The sequence below is a fragment of the Parambassis ranga genome, chromosome 19 (genome assembly GCF_900634625.1).
Source record: "Parambassis ranga chromosome 19, fParRan2.1, whole genome shotgun sequence".
Lineage (NCBI taxonomy): Eukaryota > Metazoa > Chordata > Actinopteri > Ambassidae > Parambassis > Parambassis ranga.
The window spans coordinates 23,962,033-23,980,478 of record NC_041039.1 but is presented as its reverse complement, the minus strand read 5'-3'; the positions used below and the strand labels follow the sequence as shown (position 1 = coordinate 23,980,478).

Sequence of the window (18,446 nt, the reverse complement as noted above, 5' to 3'; positions counted from 1 at the left end):
CATAAGAACGTCAGACTGATCCTCCATAATCAGAGGAATTATCTGCTCAATCTGCAGCTCAGCTGCTGAACTGACAGCTGAACACACACAGCAAACGGTGACAGCACAGCCAGGGAGCCCTGCCCCTCACTTCTGTTAAACAGATAACATGTTGTTGGTCTGAGGTTGTGTTTGTCTAACACTAGGACCCACAATGATTCGGTGGTTGTGTTATGTTTTGTTTGTTAAGGTTCCGACTTTTGAACATTTTCCTCACAATGACTACGATCCTCTACAGACATGCTAACTGCTACATGCTAGCGGTCAGAGGTCAGCAGCGTGCTGTTTCCTTCAGTGATCTGCTGTCACCACATCTGATATAATAAAGCAGCCGAACGTGTGCTGTTAGTACAGTGCGTTCATTCTAAAACTTTTAAACTGACGTTTCATTTGAAACAAAAACCAACCATGACTGCACGATCCGTGCTGTCTGTGGGCGTCTCAGCAGAGGGTTACCGTCTCAGGTGTTTCATTCATGCTCAGCAACGTGTTGAATGCGAGCTGCAGGATTTAGTAGCTTCATTCAGCTGAAGGGTTAATGACACTCGAGCTGCTGCGGCGTTTCCTGGCAGCACTCTGCATTGATGGGAGCAGCCTTGGAGCTCTGAATGAGCTCAGAAAGCTGATGATTCTCCTCCTCTGAAAGGAGCGGCTGCACGTCAACAGAGAACTAAACACCTCCAAAAGTCAAGGACCCGCGCTCAGGGGCGAGGTGGGAGGAAGTCAGCACAGTACCGCCAGCATCTCTCAGAACTCTTTTATTTCCCATGCATAGTTTGGACAAGAGTGTAGTGGAACTGAAACGAAACAGAAAGTGTTGACATTCATCATGATTTTCTCCATTACAGACACCAAAGGAATCATCAACAGAACAACCAACAAAAGTTTTATGCGCGCGTTTAAAATCTTTCTGAAAGTCCTTCTGGGTCGAACGCCGGGTGGGAAAAAAGTGCTGCATAACATAAATACATTACAAAAGGAGCTAAAACTAAAACATCCAGCACACGTCTATACAACACAGTGCAACCAAAAGGGGAGGGGTCTTTGTCTGTGATTGGCTGAGGGGGTGTAAACAGTCATTAGATGAATCTGTGCTGATGAGTCTCAGAGTCCTCCATTTAACTCGAAACAGGGCAGGAACCACAGAGCTGTCCGTCACGGAGACCCCCACAGAGGGGGCGGAGACCTCCACACATCCACGTCTCACCTCTGTGAGTGCACTGACCCCCACCCTTCACCACGGCCTGTGGAAGGTGAGCACATACAGTGGGTTCTGTTGCCCCCTGGTGGCCACACCAGTGAACCCGGTGCTGGGTGCTGCTGGGCTGCGCGGGGTTACAGTTTGACTGATGTTAGAACCTGAAATGTCTGCAGCTGCTGCGGACCACAGCACAGCAGGAGGCGGCCTCAAAGTGACCGGCCCCCTCACACACCACGCTGCAGCTCTCACACACGGCAAGCAGCCACGGAGATCAGGTGGTCGAATCAGGTCCAAAAAGCTCATGGTTAACCCTTTAGTGTCTCTGTCTGTGGAGAGGGTCAGAGCTGCTGTAACTGCTGTTCTCTGATTAAAGTTAGAATTCTGAGACAAAAGTCTGAATTTGTACTTTTTTATTATAATTCTGAGATCAACTTTAGGCCAAGCTCTGCGACGTGTGCTGACCAGGCGTGGGTTAAATCTGCGGTAACATGTGGTGCAGCTTCTTCAGGGGACGGTCTTCACAGTTGTTGCTAACACTGTATTTTGTGAATCTTTGTGTGCTTCACTGTGTGCGGTCTGCTCACCGCTAAGCCTTCATCACCGGATCACACAATCATCTCAAATAAAATCCTGGAAGGTGGTGTCTCCTCTGACGCGACGCTCGTCAGGAGAAGGGATACAAACAAAGGCTGCACTGTGGATTGAAGGCTGCGCCAGCAGAGCGGAGCTCGGTGTGATCACTGTCAGTGTCATCACCACTCCTTCCAACAGTATGAAAATATACAAATAAAACACTCTGACACTAGGTAGTTTTCTGTCGACATGAAATCAGTGAGGACTAAAAGATAAATATTTCACATTTTGTTCTCCCTTGCATCTTAAAGAGAAAATAAAAATTTGTGTGTATGAAAGAAAAACAGTCAGAAATATCATCCTTCAGTAATTATTAGTAACATGTGACACGCTTCAGCCTCTCTAAGCAAGAAGAGCCAGTGTTGAAACCAAAAGCATCATAGAACTCTTTTTCAGACATCATACACTATGCACAGAGAATAAAAACATCAACAACCATCCAGTCTGTGTCCACGCCAAAGGAAAGATCCCTCCGCTCAGGGCGGCGGCGGTGGACAGGACGTGGGTCCTTCGGCGTCCCGTGATGAGGCGAAGAGACGTCAGCAAGCGTCCACCTCAGAGCTTAGTGTACTACAAACGTGACCCATCAGAGGAGAATCAGTGTCTGAATGCTAGTAACACCACCTGCTGGGTGGGGGTGGGGCAGCGGGGGGCGGGCAGAGGCCCACTGGGGGACAGGAGAGGGGGGGTAACAGTCAATCACTGCCAGCTGAGCGCCAAGTGGGAGGAGCTTCTTGGAATTTAGTAAAGGAAACTTCCAGTGGGAGCGGAGGCGGCGCGGCGCTCACTTGACATGCTCTGCGCTGTGGGAGGAGCAGTAGTACTTCTTGTGGGCGATGAACGTGGAGAGGCTGCTGAACTTGATGTTGCACAGCCGGCAGAAGCGCGAGTTACCGTTCTGGACCGGGGACACGGCGGAGCTTTTAGAGACGGGGCCGGGTGTGGGCACCTTCACCTCCCTCGTGGCCTCAGGCACGGGTGACACAGTCACAGAGGGAGCCCTCGGGGGAGACAAGGGCAGAGGTGAGCCGGCCGAGGGGGAGGGGCTGCCGTTCAACAGGGGGGACACCGGAGAGGACGAGCCGCCCCCGGCCTGTCCGTTCACGCTGTCTCTGTGAACCCCGGAGGCAGGTCTGGCCTGCGCGGTAGGGCTGGTGGAGATCGGGCCAGCTCCGTCCGTGGGGCTGAGGCTGGCCGGGCCGCCTGGCTGTGGCTGCGCCTCCTGGGGGGGCTGGATGGTGACGAACAGGCCGTGGGTGGTCTTGAAGTGCTCCATCAGGTCGCAGGTGATGAGCCTGTTGGGGCAGTATGGGCAGGCCGCAGGGGCGGAGCCCACACCTTTGGCTCCCGCAGCTGGAGTGGCTGCCTGCGTGGTGGTGGTGTGTGAGGGAGACGTAGCCCCAGAGGCTGGTAAGGCAGAGGGGTGAGGACTGGAGGACGTGCCCTGAGCCTGGACGACCCACTCGGCGGGCAGAGCTTTGGCCTCCGCAGGGTGCAGCAGGTCCAGCCGCTCCTGCTGAGGCCGGCTTTTAGGAGAGGTAGAGGCCGAGCGCTTCAGCCTGTGCAGCTGCTCCAGCGTGTGGGGCTGCAGGGTGGTGGCGGGGCAGTAGTAGGTTTTATGGGCCAGGTAGTTCTCGATGCTGTTGAAGCTAATGCTGCAGGCGGTGCACTTATGGTAGTCAGTGAGGGGCAGAGCGGGGAGGATGCTGCTGCTGCCGGGCCGCGAGGCTTCCCTCAGACGAGGCCTCTTGCTCAGGTCGATGGGGCCGTCGCCTTCAGGGCTGGAGCTGCCTGCACCGGGAGAGACTTCCTGCTTTACTGCCAGGCCCAGCACAGAGGCAGATGGGGCGGCGGCGGCAGCAGTGGCGGCGGCGGCGGCGGCTGCAGCAGCAGCAGCGTTAGCTAGGGCTTCAGTTCTGGCCATGTGAATCTCGTACATCTTCTTCCTCTTGCGTGTGCGGATGGGCTGAGGGAGGAAGGCGGCGTTGTTGGCGGTCTTGGCAGAGGCTCGCTGAAAGGTCGGGTCGTGGCGTGATGCGCAGTAGAACCGCTTGTGAACGGTGTAGTTGTCGTGGCGGCTGAAGCGGATGTTGCAGGCCTCGCAGAAGGTTCTGTTGGGATCGTCTTCCTGGTCCTCCGCAGAACCACTTGCAGGACTCTGGCTGCCTTCACTCGCTCTTCCTCCTCCTCCTCCTCCTCCTCCTGCTCCTCCTCCACCTCCACTTTCCCCTTCAGATGATGATGACACTCCCTCTCTCGCCGCAGGGGTTTCAGTCTTCACCTCCACCATCTTCCTTGATTCTGCAGCTCCGCCTCCTGCAGCCGGGTCAGAGTCAGCTGGAGAGGCAGAGGCTGCTCTGCTGGATGCTCCGCCTTGAGGAGACGCCGATGAGCTGTGTGCCCCACCGGAAGGCACGGCGGCCGGGGCGGCGTCTCTGCTGGAAGCGGCTGCACCGTCTCCGTGGTGCCGGCTGGAGCAGTACAGCCTCTTGTGTGCATAGAAGTTGTTGATGTTGTTGAAGGTGATGTCACACTCGAAGCAGGTGGCTCCTTTGTGAGGCGGGGTGGCGGCGCTGCTGGGTGCGGCCGGCGCAGATGGAAAGAAGGCTGCCGGGTTGCTCTGAGCGACGGTCTGGCCCTGCTTCAGGCGGCTGTGGACCATCTCTGACATTTTAGCCAGGATCTCAGAGGCTTGAGGCAAGATGGCCGCCTCAGGGTTAAACATGTACTGAGGCAGGAACATGGCTCCTCCTGGGACGACAGAGCCTGTGCCCACGTGGGCGGGGCTGGACCCCGGGGTGGGACTAGTTGGTTCTGCCTTTACCGCAGTGATGGATGGACTCTTTGGAGAGTGAGTGGAAGTCGGTACATCCTTGGTCTTCTTTGCTTCCTCCTCCCCGCCCGCCTCCTCCTGCTCCTCCTCTCCATCCTCTTTGATCTCCATTTTCTCATCCTCTGAGTCGGAGTGGGGCTCCTCCTTGATCTTCAGGTCCGTGCTGACAGGAGAGCTGTAGTCTCGAGGTGTGGCTGAGCCTCCGTTTGCACCTGGGCTGGATGAGTCTGGCTTCGGGATACAGGCCAGAGGCTCCTTCTCCTGTGGAGACGGCTGGTCCATGGAGGACGGGGTACTTTGGCGAGGAGTGGGGCTCCTTTCAGCAGGGACTCTGACCTCCAGGTGGGTTCGTACGTGCTGCTGAAGCTGGGCCGGGGAGTCCGAGTTGTGGCCGCAGACTTGACACTTGAGCACAACTCCAGAGTCTCCTGGACTGAGACCTGAAGAGGAGAGTCGGGGTTAGTGAACAGAAAGGACTCCTCAGATCTCACAGAAACTCATGTGATCAAATGTGACTTCAGAAGGACAAACATGGAGGACGCTGGACGCGGACAGGTGCCTGACAGTTGATTCTGAAATGACCTGCTACTTTGTTAGCATTAGCATTAGCCTCTGAATGTCGGCCATATTATCACATAATAAAGGGGCGTGTGTTATTACAGCGACTACGAGCTGCTTCCTTTCCTCATGTCTAGATGACGGGTGACGGGGGGGACTTACCAGTGGACAGCGGCAGCTTCGGGAGGCCCGGCCCCGGGGAGTAGACCTCGCTGCGAGATCCGGGCTGGCACACCATGTGACTGGTGACCAGATGGCTGTAGAGGATGTCCCGCGTCGTGGACACGAACCCACAGCCGTGACACACCCCATTCAGGGTGTCCGTGTGCACCTTGAGGTGGCGCTCACAGTTGGCTTTAGTGGTGAAGGCCGACAGACAGATGAGACAGACGAAGGGACGCTCACCTGTGGAGGGACAGGTGCTCACTTTCACGCTCTGACCTCTGTGATTTGTATTCGTAGAGAACGTGTTCTCACCGCTGTGCGTGCGCATGTGGATCTCCAGCGAGCTGGCGCTGGGGCAGCTCTTGTTGCACTGTGGGAAGGGGCAGATGCGCTCGTTGGGGTAGGACTCCTTGGGCTTGTCCTGAGGGGGGGGGGAGGCCGCGGCCGGCTGCTTCTGCCGGCTGGCGCAGTAATACATGAGGTGGGCCTGCAGGTTCCTCTCACTGCGGAACCAGATCCCGCAGTCCTTACACGGAAAGATGTCCTCTGAGAGACAGAAGAACACACAGATCTGTTAGTATGCACAAAACAGACAGACACACACACTGCACTGCTGTATCCACGGCAATGGGGGACAAAGGTGAAGCCGACAACAACCATCAGACAAGTTATTTTAGCTGCATCAGATCTAAAAATGAGCAACACAGCAGCGTGTGTGTGTGTGTGTGTGTGTGTGTGTGTGTGTGTGTGTGTGTGTGTGTGTGTGTATCAGCCAATAGGAATGTGTCAGTAGCAGCAGTGACTGAAACAGTCAAAGAGCTGCAGTGCCACCTGGTGGCCAAAGAGAAGTCATCGCTAGAAGAAGTTCAATATTTTTAGTTTCTGGATAAAAAAATAACTAAAATGATTTAATGATATTTTAAATAATTACAGCTGAGCTATACAGACACCACAGAGTCTGAGAGATCTGTTTCCAGAAGGAACTAAACGTCAACACAACCAGCGTCAACACAACCAGCTGCTGACAGACTCATCAGAACTTCACCACATTCTGTTTGAGGTGCATCAGTCTAACAGAGGATCAAACAACAGGCTCGGCACTCACTGTTGACCACAGCCGTCGCCAAGATTGCTGCCATGCCCGCCTGCTGTGGGAGGAGCTGGATGTCTGAGTGCAGTGCCGCCGGGTACACTGGCTCCTCCTTCACCACAGGTGTGTTCTGGGTAACGAGACTGAGCGGCGGAGAGACTTGAGCCAGCAGGGAGGAAGAGGAGGAAGAGGAGCCTGGAGGAGCTGACAGGGAGCCCAGGAGACGCTCACCTGCTGCCAGCTCCCTGATCACCTTACAGAACAGCTCCTGACCTGAGAACACACACACACAGGGTCAGAGCTGGGAAACACTGTGTGAGGACATTGTGTGTGTTACTGTGACTGACCTCGGCTGTAGATGGTGACGTTTGCTGCTGACGTGTCAGAGGTCAGAGCGAGGTGGCTGATCCAACAGTCTGCATCTTCACACACCAGAGTCACCTTAGAGCTCTGCACAGAGGAGGAGGAAAAATAAAATAAATAAATAATAAATGTAAAAATTAAAATATATATGACAATAAAATTTTATTTTAATAGGTGCTCTGGGTCAAAGGTCACTGCGCCATCATATTTTAGGAGAATTATCACAACAAACACACATATCTCACAGGATAAAGTGATGAGGTTTAATTTATAAGGTCAAAGGTCAGCTTCTCAGTGCGGCCATAATGATCAGTGACACCACACAGCAGTCTGATGATGTCACAGCTCTGAGCCCTCCTGGGAGGAGGTGCCCTCCCTCCAGCTGTCCCAGGGTCACGGCGAGCTGCTCGTCACTCAGCTCCTGATTTAACTGCTGTCAATTAGGAAAACGCGTCAGACGCCAGTGAACGGCCGGCGGTAAACACCCGCTTCTGAAAAGGCCACCGCCGAGCTGAGGATGATTACAACCAGGAGGAAATGAGGAAATGAGGGGCGCACGGGCCGAACAAAGAGGGCGCGAAAATAAAGGAGGAGAGAGAGAGAAGAAAAGGGCGAGCGAGAGATCTGATGAGGTCGACAGGCGGGTATTCACACGGCCGCCATAATAAGATCCACTGTGGATACAAGTGGACAAAGAGTGGAGAGTCAACGTGTGTGTGTAGGTATGAGAGGACACACACACACACACACACACACACACACACACACACACACACACACACACACACACACACACACACACACACACACACACACACACACACACACACACACACCTGTCCTGACTACAATCCTGTCTTTGTTCATGCAAGGCTCCAGAAGAATTCCTTCTGACAGTCAGTCCCAGGACGACGCTGATCCCACGTCTCCATGACAAACACACACACACACAGTCATTCCACCACTTTCGGAGCTGCAGCTGTGGATCACAGTCTGGTCCCTGTTAAAGCCATTTAACCCTTTCAAATTTTTCTGCAGCTTTGAGGACAAAATATTCAGCGGCTGCAGGACGACTTCACCCACAGACAGAACCCCAGATAATCAGTGTTATTCACTCACAATGTTAAAGCTGATGGGTGCATTCTTACTAGCTGATCAACCGGTCATGTACAGCTGAATATTCATGATCATTATGAGGAAATATAACATAAACAAGCCTGACTCACAAACTGAAGAGGAAAAATAATATAATGATAATAATAAATAAATAAAATACAGCTTTAAAAAAAGAATAATAAGCTGACTGATGTCTGTGCAGTACCACTCTCTGTCCACCAGGAGGAAGCATGTCCTCATCAGTGGATGCGAACGCGCTCAGTCTGAGGAGCTGCAGCTGACACGGTGGAGCTTCCTGCACGTGGTTAACTCTGAAGTCAAAGCTCAAAGGTCTGTTTAAGTAAGCTGATACTGAACTCTCTGTTTGTGACCAGCGCTGCATCTGAGCCTCTGAGAGGACAAACCAGCGGCGCAGAGCCTGAAACAGGAAGTCTGGCACATGTCAAGCATTTGGCCAAAAAAAGAAGAACTGATAAGTTTTCTCATTGCATCGTATCTGACCTCCATTCTCTGCATCTGGAACAGCCTGCCAAAAAAACAGGCTGGTTCCCCTCCAGTCAGAGAGCAGAGCAGCCGGCTGCAGGCAGAACACACACAGCACAGAGCAACACAGAGTAACACACAGAGCACAGAACAACACACAAAGCACAGAGCAACACAAAGCACAGAGCAACACAGAGTAACACACAGAGCACAGAACAACACACAGAGCACACAGAGCACAGAGCACACAGAGCAACACAGAGCAACACAGAGAGCACAGAACAACACACAAAGCACAGAGCAACACAGAGTAACACACAGAGCACAGAACAACACACAGAGCACACAGAGCACAGAGCACACAGAGCAACACAGAGTAACACACAGAGCACAGAACAACACACAGAGCAACACAGAGCACACAGAGCAACACAGAGCAACACACAGAGCACAGAACAACACACAAAGCAACACAGAGCACAGAGCAACACACAGAGCACAGAGCAACACACAGAGCAACACAGAAACACACAGAGCACAGAGCAACACACAGAGCAACACAGAGCACAGAGCAACACAGAGTAACACACAGAGCACAGAACAACACACAGAGCAACACAGAGCACAGAACAACACACAGAGCAACACAGAAACACACAGAGCCAACACACAGAGCACAGAGTAACACACAGAGCAACACAGAGCACAGAGCAACACAGAGCACAGAGTAACACACAGAGCACAGAACAACACACAAAGCACAGAGCAACACAGAGCAACACACAGAGCAACACACAAAGCACAGAGCAACACACAGAGCACAGAGCAACACACAGAGAACAGAGCACCCCACCTGGCTGAGCCACAAAACATCACAAAAACAAGAGCGCACAACACGATGAAAGCAACGGGTGGACATCAATGATTATTTATGAAAATAAGCTTCATCATTCTGTGATTATATGGACACAACTCTTTTCTTTTTGTCCATGAAGCAGTGAAACATTTCATGTCTGTCACACAGTGAAATAAATTCACCTGTCAGTGTTCTGAGGAACAGATTTAAAGCTCAGCGTGGAGGCTCCAGGGGTCTGAGGCCACTGCTGGTGGACCCGGAAACAAGTACAAGAGGCGGAGTGCACAGCCTGTCACTCAAAGCTGTCACACAACAGACAGAGTGAGTCTGAGCCTGAGCTCCACCCACCCCTCCAACCTTCTAACACCATCCTTCACATCATCCAGCAGCCATAGGTCTAAGCCCTCAGGTGGACACTGGAGGAACTGCAGATTCCAATCTCACATTTTCACACAGAAAGACTGCAGCTACAAATCACCTCAGGAAATCTTTTGAAAGTCACAGAGATAGTGCTTAATGGTTAATGGTCTGTACTTATATAGAGCTTTTCTACACACTCAGGTATTGACAGCGCTGCACACTACTTCACATTTACCTTTCACACACACATTCACACACAACTTAGGGTTGAGATCAAACCACCGAGCGTGCGGTTAGTGGACGCTCCACCACCTGAGCCACAGCCACCCCGCTGTGCTCGTCGTCACCACAGGTAACACAGGTTAAACTTGAACAGATGTCCAGGTTTTCATTGATCAGGCTTTTCATGGCTCCAGAATCTAAACACCTGAGCAGGAAGATGGACGCTGTGGGAAGACACGGAGCAGGGAAGGAAGCCTCTCCGTCTGCGGCGCGGTGAAGGAGGCAGAGCGTATTGTATTTCATGGGGAACTAGCGCTGATGTGGAGATACGGCTGCTTTTGTTTTAATTTGTAACCCAATGCTGGAGCCGTCTGAGCTGTAAGTACTGCTAATTTGTTTCAGACTAATTCATCACGGCCACGGCTTTGGAATTCACCATGATAGGGCAACGGGGAGAGCTCAGCACACACACACTCTGAGGATTCATAGATGTAAAATATGGAGCAGTCACAGAGGCTGATCCTCTGCTTTCTTAATCGATAAGTCCCTGATGGAGTTTCCTCTCTACACAACTACATCATATTTTTAGACAAAAGAACACAACCTGCTCTGTCTGTGGGGGGGGGGGGGGGGGGGGGGGGCTGTGTTTCTATCCACTGTACATCTCATATATTCCCCTTTATTTACATAAGTGAGATTCTAATTTCACTTCCTTGTACTGGCTGATGTAAAGACGGACAGGACAGGACAGGACAGGACAGGACAGGACAGACTGATGGACTCACAGAACTGAACCAGAACTGAACCGACCAATAATCTACAGTCAACCTGCGACACAGAGCACCTGCAGCTTTACACACTTTACAGTCACAAACAGCAGATAATGACATTCAGAGCAGCACAGGGCCACACTGCCTGTGTGTGTGTGTGTGTGTGTAATTAACCAGGACAGTGTAGAATACAGATGCCAGAGATGTGTGGGACAGTTAAGCCGAGCACCGAGGCCACCGGATGGTATCTGAACCCTTTTCACTTGTGTTGGTCTGAGGCCGATCTCGCCGGCTCAGATGGCCAACAGTCGCCTGACGGCCGTGTCTGCAGCCACAAAGAGTCAAGCTGCTCGGCTCCTCCACGCAGCCAGAGACGTTATCTGAGCGAAGGTGAGCGGTGAAAACACTGCACGCCATTAACCTGTGTGTGTGTGTGACGTACTGCGGCGTGGAGTTTGGCTCAGAGTCTGTTCTAAAACTTAAAGGTTGTGGGTGGAGCCATGTTGCCTAGCAACAGGTGGCTCTTAGTGACTGCATACTTGAACTGGGGGTGTCAGACTGACTGGGTCACGCTGAGGTGCCGTCCTCCACAGGCCGTGGTCTTTGAAGGGCTGAGACACATGCAGTCAGGCCTCCCCGGCAGAGCTCCATCTTGGTTGAGAGTGCCGCCTTAAGCTCCAGAGTCTTTGAGCTGCAGTCTAAGCCCCTCGCCCGGACCCCGGTCCCCTCATGAATATTAACCAGCCCCGAGCCCGGCTTTAATCTGCCTGATCCCCGCACTGCTGCCGCCGCCACGATAGCGAATCTAATTATTTGGTCTGATATTAACCCCCCCCCACTACCACACACACACATCATTCACACCCCCAATGTCCTCTCTGTAGCTGCTTCACGTGTGTGAGTGCACACACACACCAAATGAACTCTACAACCAACCTCCAAACTCACACACACACTCACACACCTCTCTCTCTCTCTCTCTCTCTCTTTCTCTTGCCTCACACACACCACCACCCCCCTCCACCTCCAGCGCAGCCTTCGACGCCCTCTCCTTATCAGGCCCAAAAACGCCCTCCTCCTCCTCTGCCGATAAAACTTGAATGCAAATGATGCCGGGCTGATTTCATTTCTTCATTTTCTTCCTTCATTCCCTCATTCACTATCAGAATGGCTGCTCGCTCGCCCTCTGTCTGGGGAGCTGAAATGCTGCGATGATGGTGATGATGATGAGGAGGGGAACTTTCCCTGAACTAACCTGGTGCTAAACATACACAGTAGCCCCTCCTCCACCCTAAGGATGAGCTGATGATGAAGATCTCCGTCCACCTGTCAACGGCTGCAGGTTTACAGCCGTCATGGGGGAATACGTGTGTTTGTATATGCAAATCGACCTCAGTCTCAGCAGCGTATCCTGTCTCACTTTGTCTAATGTGGTTTATATGGCTCTCACTAAATGTAAGTCAATGATCCACATTAGCTGTGCAGCGTCAACGGGAGGCGGTAAAAAGAGGAAGAGGAGGCGGCCATGGTAACATGCTCCACCCAGCCTGTAGGCATCCACCCGCTGTAGCACAGTCAGATGTCACATCGGGGTTAGCTGACCATCTTTGGATGGAGATGGAGGGGGGGGGTCTGATGTGAAGAGGCTCTCACTCTGCAGCTGATCACATGACTCGCCTTCTCTCTGACTGATGAACACATGAAACCACCTTCAACCACACCGTCAGTGATCCATCAGAACTACAGAAAGCAGCTGAGCGTGCATGTCAGCAGCAGTCATGTCCTGATGATGCTAGCAAAACATTAGCTACTGTTAGCTAACACTGTGCTCATCACTCAGTCAGTTCTCCTGGTCTGGAGGAAAACTCAAATTAAATAATGTAACGATGCTTTCTGGTCGAACAGTTCCTGTTCCTCTGGATTTGAGTGTCTGAAATGTTTTGTGTTCCTCTGGATGGGAGTTTAATAAGCCACTGCGCCACTGTCCTGACCTTTTAAACCTTCATTCATTCATTCACACAATCATTCATTCAATCATCTGTTTCAGGCTCTTCCTCCCTTCTCCTCTTTCACTGTCTCTCCTGCACCGCCTCCTTCCTTTCATGCACCTTTCTTTCTTAATCTCCGATTCTCTTCCTCTCCTCAACTCCCATTCCTGCCCCCCCCCTCTCTTTTCTCTCGCTCTCTCTCTCAGCTACAGGAAATGGTTTCTTTCCCGATCCTGGGGGTTGGAGGGTGTACTCACTGTCCCAAACAAAGAGGTCACTGTGTGAATCCTCCAAAAATACAAAGAAGAAAAGGAAGCAGATAAAAATCAGAAACCTACTCTCATCCGCCTCTCTCATACAAACACACACACACACTTTACCTCCACTGCACTCATTTCCCCAACATTCAGCAGAGCCTGAGACACTCTTACACTGTACTGTGCTGTGCAGAGCTGCTCATGCAGCCGAGAAGAAAGAGGAGCAGAGCAGACCGGGGGGAGGCAGGTTGATGAGCTGCATGCAAATGACATGTAAAAATATAAAACTGTGATACTTAAAACCGGCGCACAGATAAGAGATTTGAAAATGAGGCACTCTTGGAAAGCGGGCTCCTGAACTGCCGGAGATGAGGCTCAGAGATAGAGAGGATAGAGGTTTTCCCTCTCTTACTCCTCCTCCTCCTCGCTCCATCCTCCTCCACCCTGCAGATGACAGGGAGATGCAGATATCAGCCAGTCATTGCCACTGAGTGATGAACACCTCCTCCCTCGCTCCTCTTCCATGTTTGCCTCTCCTTTGTTCCTCTCTGACCCGACTCCATCAGTATTTTATCTGTTTTTCTCTCTCAGGCTGTCAGATGGACGGACGGACGGACAGCAGCTGTCATGATCATGCGACAGGTGATGGAGCCTACGGAGCTCTCTGATTGGATCTGCTCTGCTGAAGGCCGCGCTGCAGCAGGTCGACACGTCTGTTATTTAAAGCCAAAGATGTTGTCAGTATAATAGCTCTTATTGTTATTAAATCAGTAAGAACGTTACTCTGTCTCGTTCTTAACCCTTCATCTTGAAGCCAAGTGGCACAGGACGTCATTCCCCTAAGGACCAAGACACATCAGCCTACGTCACACAGTGTGTGATGGTGACTCCCCCTGTCTCACTGAGCAGTGTCACCGCAGCCTCAGCTCAGTCTGGACGTTCTGTCACGTCTATCAAACACCAACACATTCAGAAACATATAACTGTCAATCAATCCGCTGCACGGCAGGGTAACGCAGGGTTAATGATCTGGATGATGATGCTTACTTCTCCTTAATCAGTCTATGTTCTGATGGACAAACAAGTGGAAAAATATCCTTAAAACCTCCAACCTGACCTCAGACCACCTGACCTCTGACCTCATCAGCCTTCATCAGATGTTAATAATTGCCTAATGGGCTGGACAGGAAGCAGAAACATGGAGGCCTGCACGTACTTTGACTGTAAAGTGTCTCAGAGGGGTATGGCGGCTCTGGATCCAGATGTCGGTGCTGCGCTGCCGTCTTCCATCATCTCATTTAGTGATGTCAACAAGGCTTTTGCCAAATGATATTCCAGCACACACCTCCGACATGCCACAGCCCATGAGCCAGTGCAGATAAGCCTGGCTTCGTATCACACTTAACTTTTGTGTGTGCCTCGGGGTGCAGGATGAGTTATCAAATGTTTTACAGGAAGATAGTGCAGGGATATAGGAATCATTCTAAAACGCTCTCCTTCTTCTAAAGAGCGCTCCTCGTGTATCATCGCCTTCTTCTGGGGGGCATCGCAGAAGGTGTCTCAACACTCACCGTAATCATCGATTTGTCATCTTCTGAAGGAGCACCATTTTAATTAACATTCTAATTTGATGGGCGGAGGAGAGAGAGAAACAGAAACACTGTTGATGAGTCCAGATAAAGCATAACGATCAGAATCAGGATGTAAACAAACCCACTCAAAGAGAGGGAGCAGGGGGGAGGAGGGGGAGGCGCTGATCACCTTCACTCGTCCTTCCAGGGGAGCGAGGGAAGGAGGAAGTGAAGGAGTGGAGGAGAGATAGAGAGTGAGAGGAGACTACCCAAAAAGTGTTTGAAAAGCCGTGGGTGGCGCGCCTTATCGCCCCAGTTCTCCTGGAGAGATTATTGGGGGATTAGTGCGAACGCTTGTTTCTAAAACATGATGAAAAGACGTTCGGCGCGTGATAACGCTTTGAACTCCCCTACTCTGCTCCTTCTAGGATCGAGCCTTCAGGCTGCCTTTCCACGAAGCACGGGATCGGGTGGGGCGAGCCACTGAGGGGGGAAGAACAATGCAGGCGATGCGAGAGGAGCGTCTCACTTTGGACGATGCAACAGATGCAACAAACTCTTCGCTCCTCGTCTGAGCTGAAATTTCACCACAACTTTGGTCCAATCACACGCACCCGCACTATCAGTTAATTAAAGCAGGATCCAATCAGAAGCAGAGCAGATATAATATCAGATGTGTGATCCAATCAGAGTGGCGGCAGCTTGCTCCTGCGTTGCCATGGGAGGCTCGGCGAGGAGGACCTGGTTGTTCACTCAACCAAAAACTGTGAGGAATCAGCAGGCGGCTGATCAGCTGATCAGTAAACATTATTATACCCTGTTCTAAAGTCCAACAGCCATATCAGCCAGAATATATTTAAATAGATAAATGGTTTTACGCCTCTTTCTCAAGAGATGCAAATGGCAGGATTTCCATATGACACAGGCCAGTTAACACGCCGCTAATCTAATGAAGGAGATCTGTTGGAGGGAGAGCGAGCACTGGATCTCATCTCTCTCTCTCTCTCTGCCCCACCCTGACGCCTCAGAACTGACTGACACACAACTGAGGCTTCATCAAAGACATCCTGCTCGCACGCAGCCACAGACCAGGCGCTAGGGCACAGGTTGAGAGAGGAAGACGTGAGGATGAGGAGGGAGGAAGGCAGGTGGTGTGAGCGAGATGTGTGCGAGCAAGCATGTCCACGCCATGTCCAGGCGAGGAACGAAATGCTCTCGGATAAGATGGAATGGTACAAAAAGAGTGGACCGAATCTTCCTCCTCTGTGAAGAAGAATGTACAATATCATTACAAATATAACGTGTTTATCGGGGCGGCTGTGTTTTATGTTTTTTTCATGTCCAGAAAAAATCAATTTAATTTGTGTTTCTTTTGGAAAATGCAGGTGCAGCTCAAAAAATGGTGCCAAAGTTGAATCTTTTAGGAACAAAACAATCAAGCCTCTCGTGAGTGTATGATATCTGACGACATCTGACGTCTGTCTGAGCCTCAGAGACGCTCGTATTCAACTTCCTGGTTACTTGAGGCCGCTGCGTGTCTTACACCGAGGTGTCCACCTGAGGAGGTAAATATGACGTGGTCTGCAGGGTTTGGTCACACAGCAGAAGTTCAGATGGACGTACGTGACCCACCGAGCGTCTGTCCTGTCTGTCCAGTGGCTAAATGGGAGCACTAACAACATCATTAAGCATCATCTAGGTGTTTGTACTGTAGAAGAGTCAGACAGGAAACAAGACGACTATAATCCTGACTAAACCTAAAATAAGTTGCTGTCTGCGGGGACTTGCTTATGGAGTCAGCCTCCAGTGGAAGCTGAAGGAACTGCAGTGTTAGGTCAGCATGGGGCAAACAGACCGGGTCTATCGTCCTCTGAGTCTGAGGAATGAAATCTCTGCTGATGGTTCAAACAGAGAAGAAGCAGCAGCAGCAGGAGCAGGAGCAGGTTTCTCCACCACTGTGAGGAGGACAGCCCTGACCCCTGCTGACCCACGGGGGAGGCAGCGAGGGAGGGATAGATGGAGAAGGAGGGGAGGGGGGAGGATGTGGAGTGACGGGGGGGAGAAACACAGGAGGAATGTGAGATTACGGCCACTATCTTCAGCAGATACCGAAGGTCCGTCTCCTCACTCCATCAGTCCGCAGATAGGGAGGGGAAATGAGGAAGAGGAGACAGAAAATGGGTTTAAGAGCGGACAGGACGAGATGTTTTCCATATGAATGCAGGCCGTACAGTTTAGTGGAGGAAGAGGATGGTGTTGCAGCAGGAAGGGAGGGGAAGAACAAAAGGTGATGGGTGAGAGAGTGTGTGCACGCACAAACACACACACAGACACAGACATCTATCTATACACTCAGAAGCACACTGATAATAAACGAAATCTTAGAAATGAGAGCCTATCAAGCAGGAATCAATCACTGGGGTTTGCTGTCCAGGAGGATGGCGCCATGTGGAGATAAAAGACAGGCGGACGTCTGGGGAGGGCAGGGAGGAGGAGAGGGGAGGAGGGGAGAGGAGGAGAGGGCAGAGGCAGGGGGAGAGGAGAGGACAGAGGAGGAGGAGAGTGACGAGGAGAAACACTCCATCTTTATTTTATGGCGTGGGCAGAATGGAGAGCTGAAACCGTGGAAGCAGCAGAGGAGCCGAACACATCGGACATCTTTGTTTCTACCTCTGACGGGCGGGAAGCACGGCCTGTGTGTGAGCGGTGTGTGTGTCCGAGCCTGAGCTCCGTGCCAGGAAGCCTCTCCCAGCATCAGTATCATATGATTAGATGGACGCGCACATGATGCACAAAGTCAGCCTGTGATAGGCTCCATCCGGTCCCACACTGTGCTTTAAACACACACACACACACACACATCTGACCATCTGACCTGCTGACCTTTGACCTGACCTGTTGGAGGTCTCTCTTCAGCCTCACGGCGATGATATTAAACATGTTGGTGTCACTGATGTCATCATGATTTATTTTCATTGATCGTCTAACCCAGCAGCTGTTCAGCTGTTCATCCTATGACAAACAACAGCAGGACTCCTCCAGAGGGACTCCTCTAGAGGAACTCCTCCAGAGGGACTCCTCCAGAGGGACTCCTCTAGAGGAACTACTCGTCTTCATTCAGCAGCTCCTACCTCAGCCTCCTGCTCCTCTGTGCTGCCGTCTGATTGGACGACTCCTCTGTAGGGGCCCCATGTGGTGTCTGGATGGAGGGGCCTCACCGCCACCACGCTGCTGTCCCTGCCTTCATCCCTCAACTCCAGGTCATCTGAGGAGAGGAGGAGAGAAGGAAGAGAACGAGAGGAGGAGAAGTTAATACCATTAAACAGCTGTGTCATTCAGGAAGACAACACAATACTTTGTACAAAGAACCAACAATGAACACACATGAACCAAGAATGTGTTGTGATCATGAAAAACTAATTTCTTACATTTTCAATCTTTCATATTTCTAAAGATGTATTTAATTTAATTTAATTTAATTTAATTTAATTTAATTTAATTTAATTTAATTTAATTTAATTTAATTTAATTTAATTTAAACACTTACTTTAATTACTAATATAATTTATAAGTGTATATTTATATTGATTAAATTGATATGTCACATCTCTACATGTGATTTCTTTGTTACAGATGAGGCCTTCATGTTTTGAGATGCTGAGAATCTGCTGCTTATTGTGTGTCGTCACATGAGAGCACGGCCCGGGTTTTGAACTTGACCTGAACCTTGGGAGCCGCTCACACTCTGCACTACTGCAGCAGCAGCAGCGGCGGAGGCGTCCGTGGCCGACAGCAGGGGGCGTTTGATCCAACCTGAGCACCGTGCCTCAGACAGGGGGAAACTTCTTGTGTACTTCCTCAAAGTAGAAAAGATAAGTGCAGAAGGATGGCAGTGACGGCTGTGGTCTGAGCCTGCTGCAGCCCAGATAGAGCCCGATAGC

At 51.2% G+C, this 18,446-nt stretch overlaps 1 protein-coding gene across 2 annotated transcripts in view; it reads right to left on the bottom strand.

Annotated features, from left to right (window-relative positions):
- zfpm1 (zinc finger protein, FOG family member 1) overlaps positions 1 to 18,446 on the bottom strand; it is a 74,093-nt gene that overhangs the window by 7,021 nt on the left and 48,626 nt on the right. Inside the window, exons 4-9 of one of the 2 annotated variants that reach the window (XR_003672212.1) lie at positions 17,637 to 17,770; positions 6,867 to 6,969; positions 6,535 to 6,792; positions 5,742 to 5,975; positions 5,427 to 5,669; positions 1,471 to 5,146 (exon numbers count right to left, since the gene is read on the bottom strand). Coding sequence is in view for 1 of the 2 variants with exons in the window: in XM_028430500.1 (XP_028286301.1) it covers positions 2,658 to 5,146; positions 5,427 to 5,669; positions 5,742 to 5,975; positions 6,535 to 6,792; positions 6,867 to 6,969; positions 17,637 to 17,770 (3,461 nt within the window). In the remaining variant the exon portion in view is untranslated. Of the gene's footprint in view, positions 1 to 784; positions 5,147 to 5,426; positions 5,670 to 5,741; positions 5,976 to 6,534; positions 6,793 to 6,866; positions 6,970 to 17,636; positions 17,771 to 18,446 lie in introns of those variants that run through there. The other variant, XM_028430500.1, reaches the window with a different exon arrangement.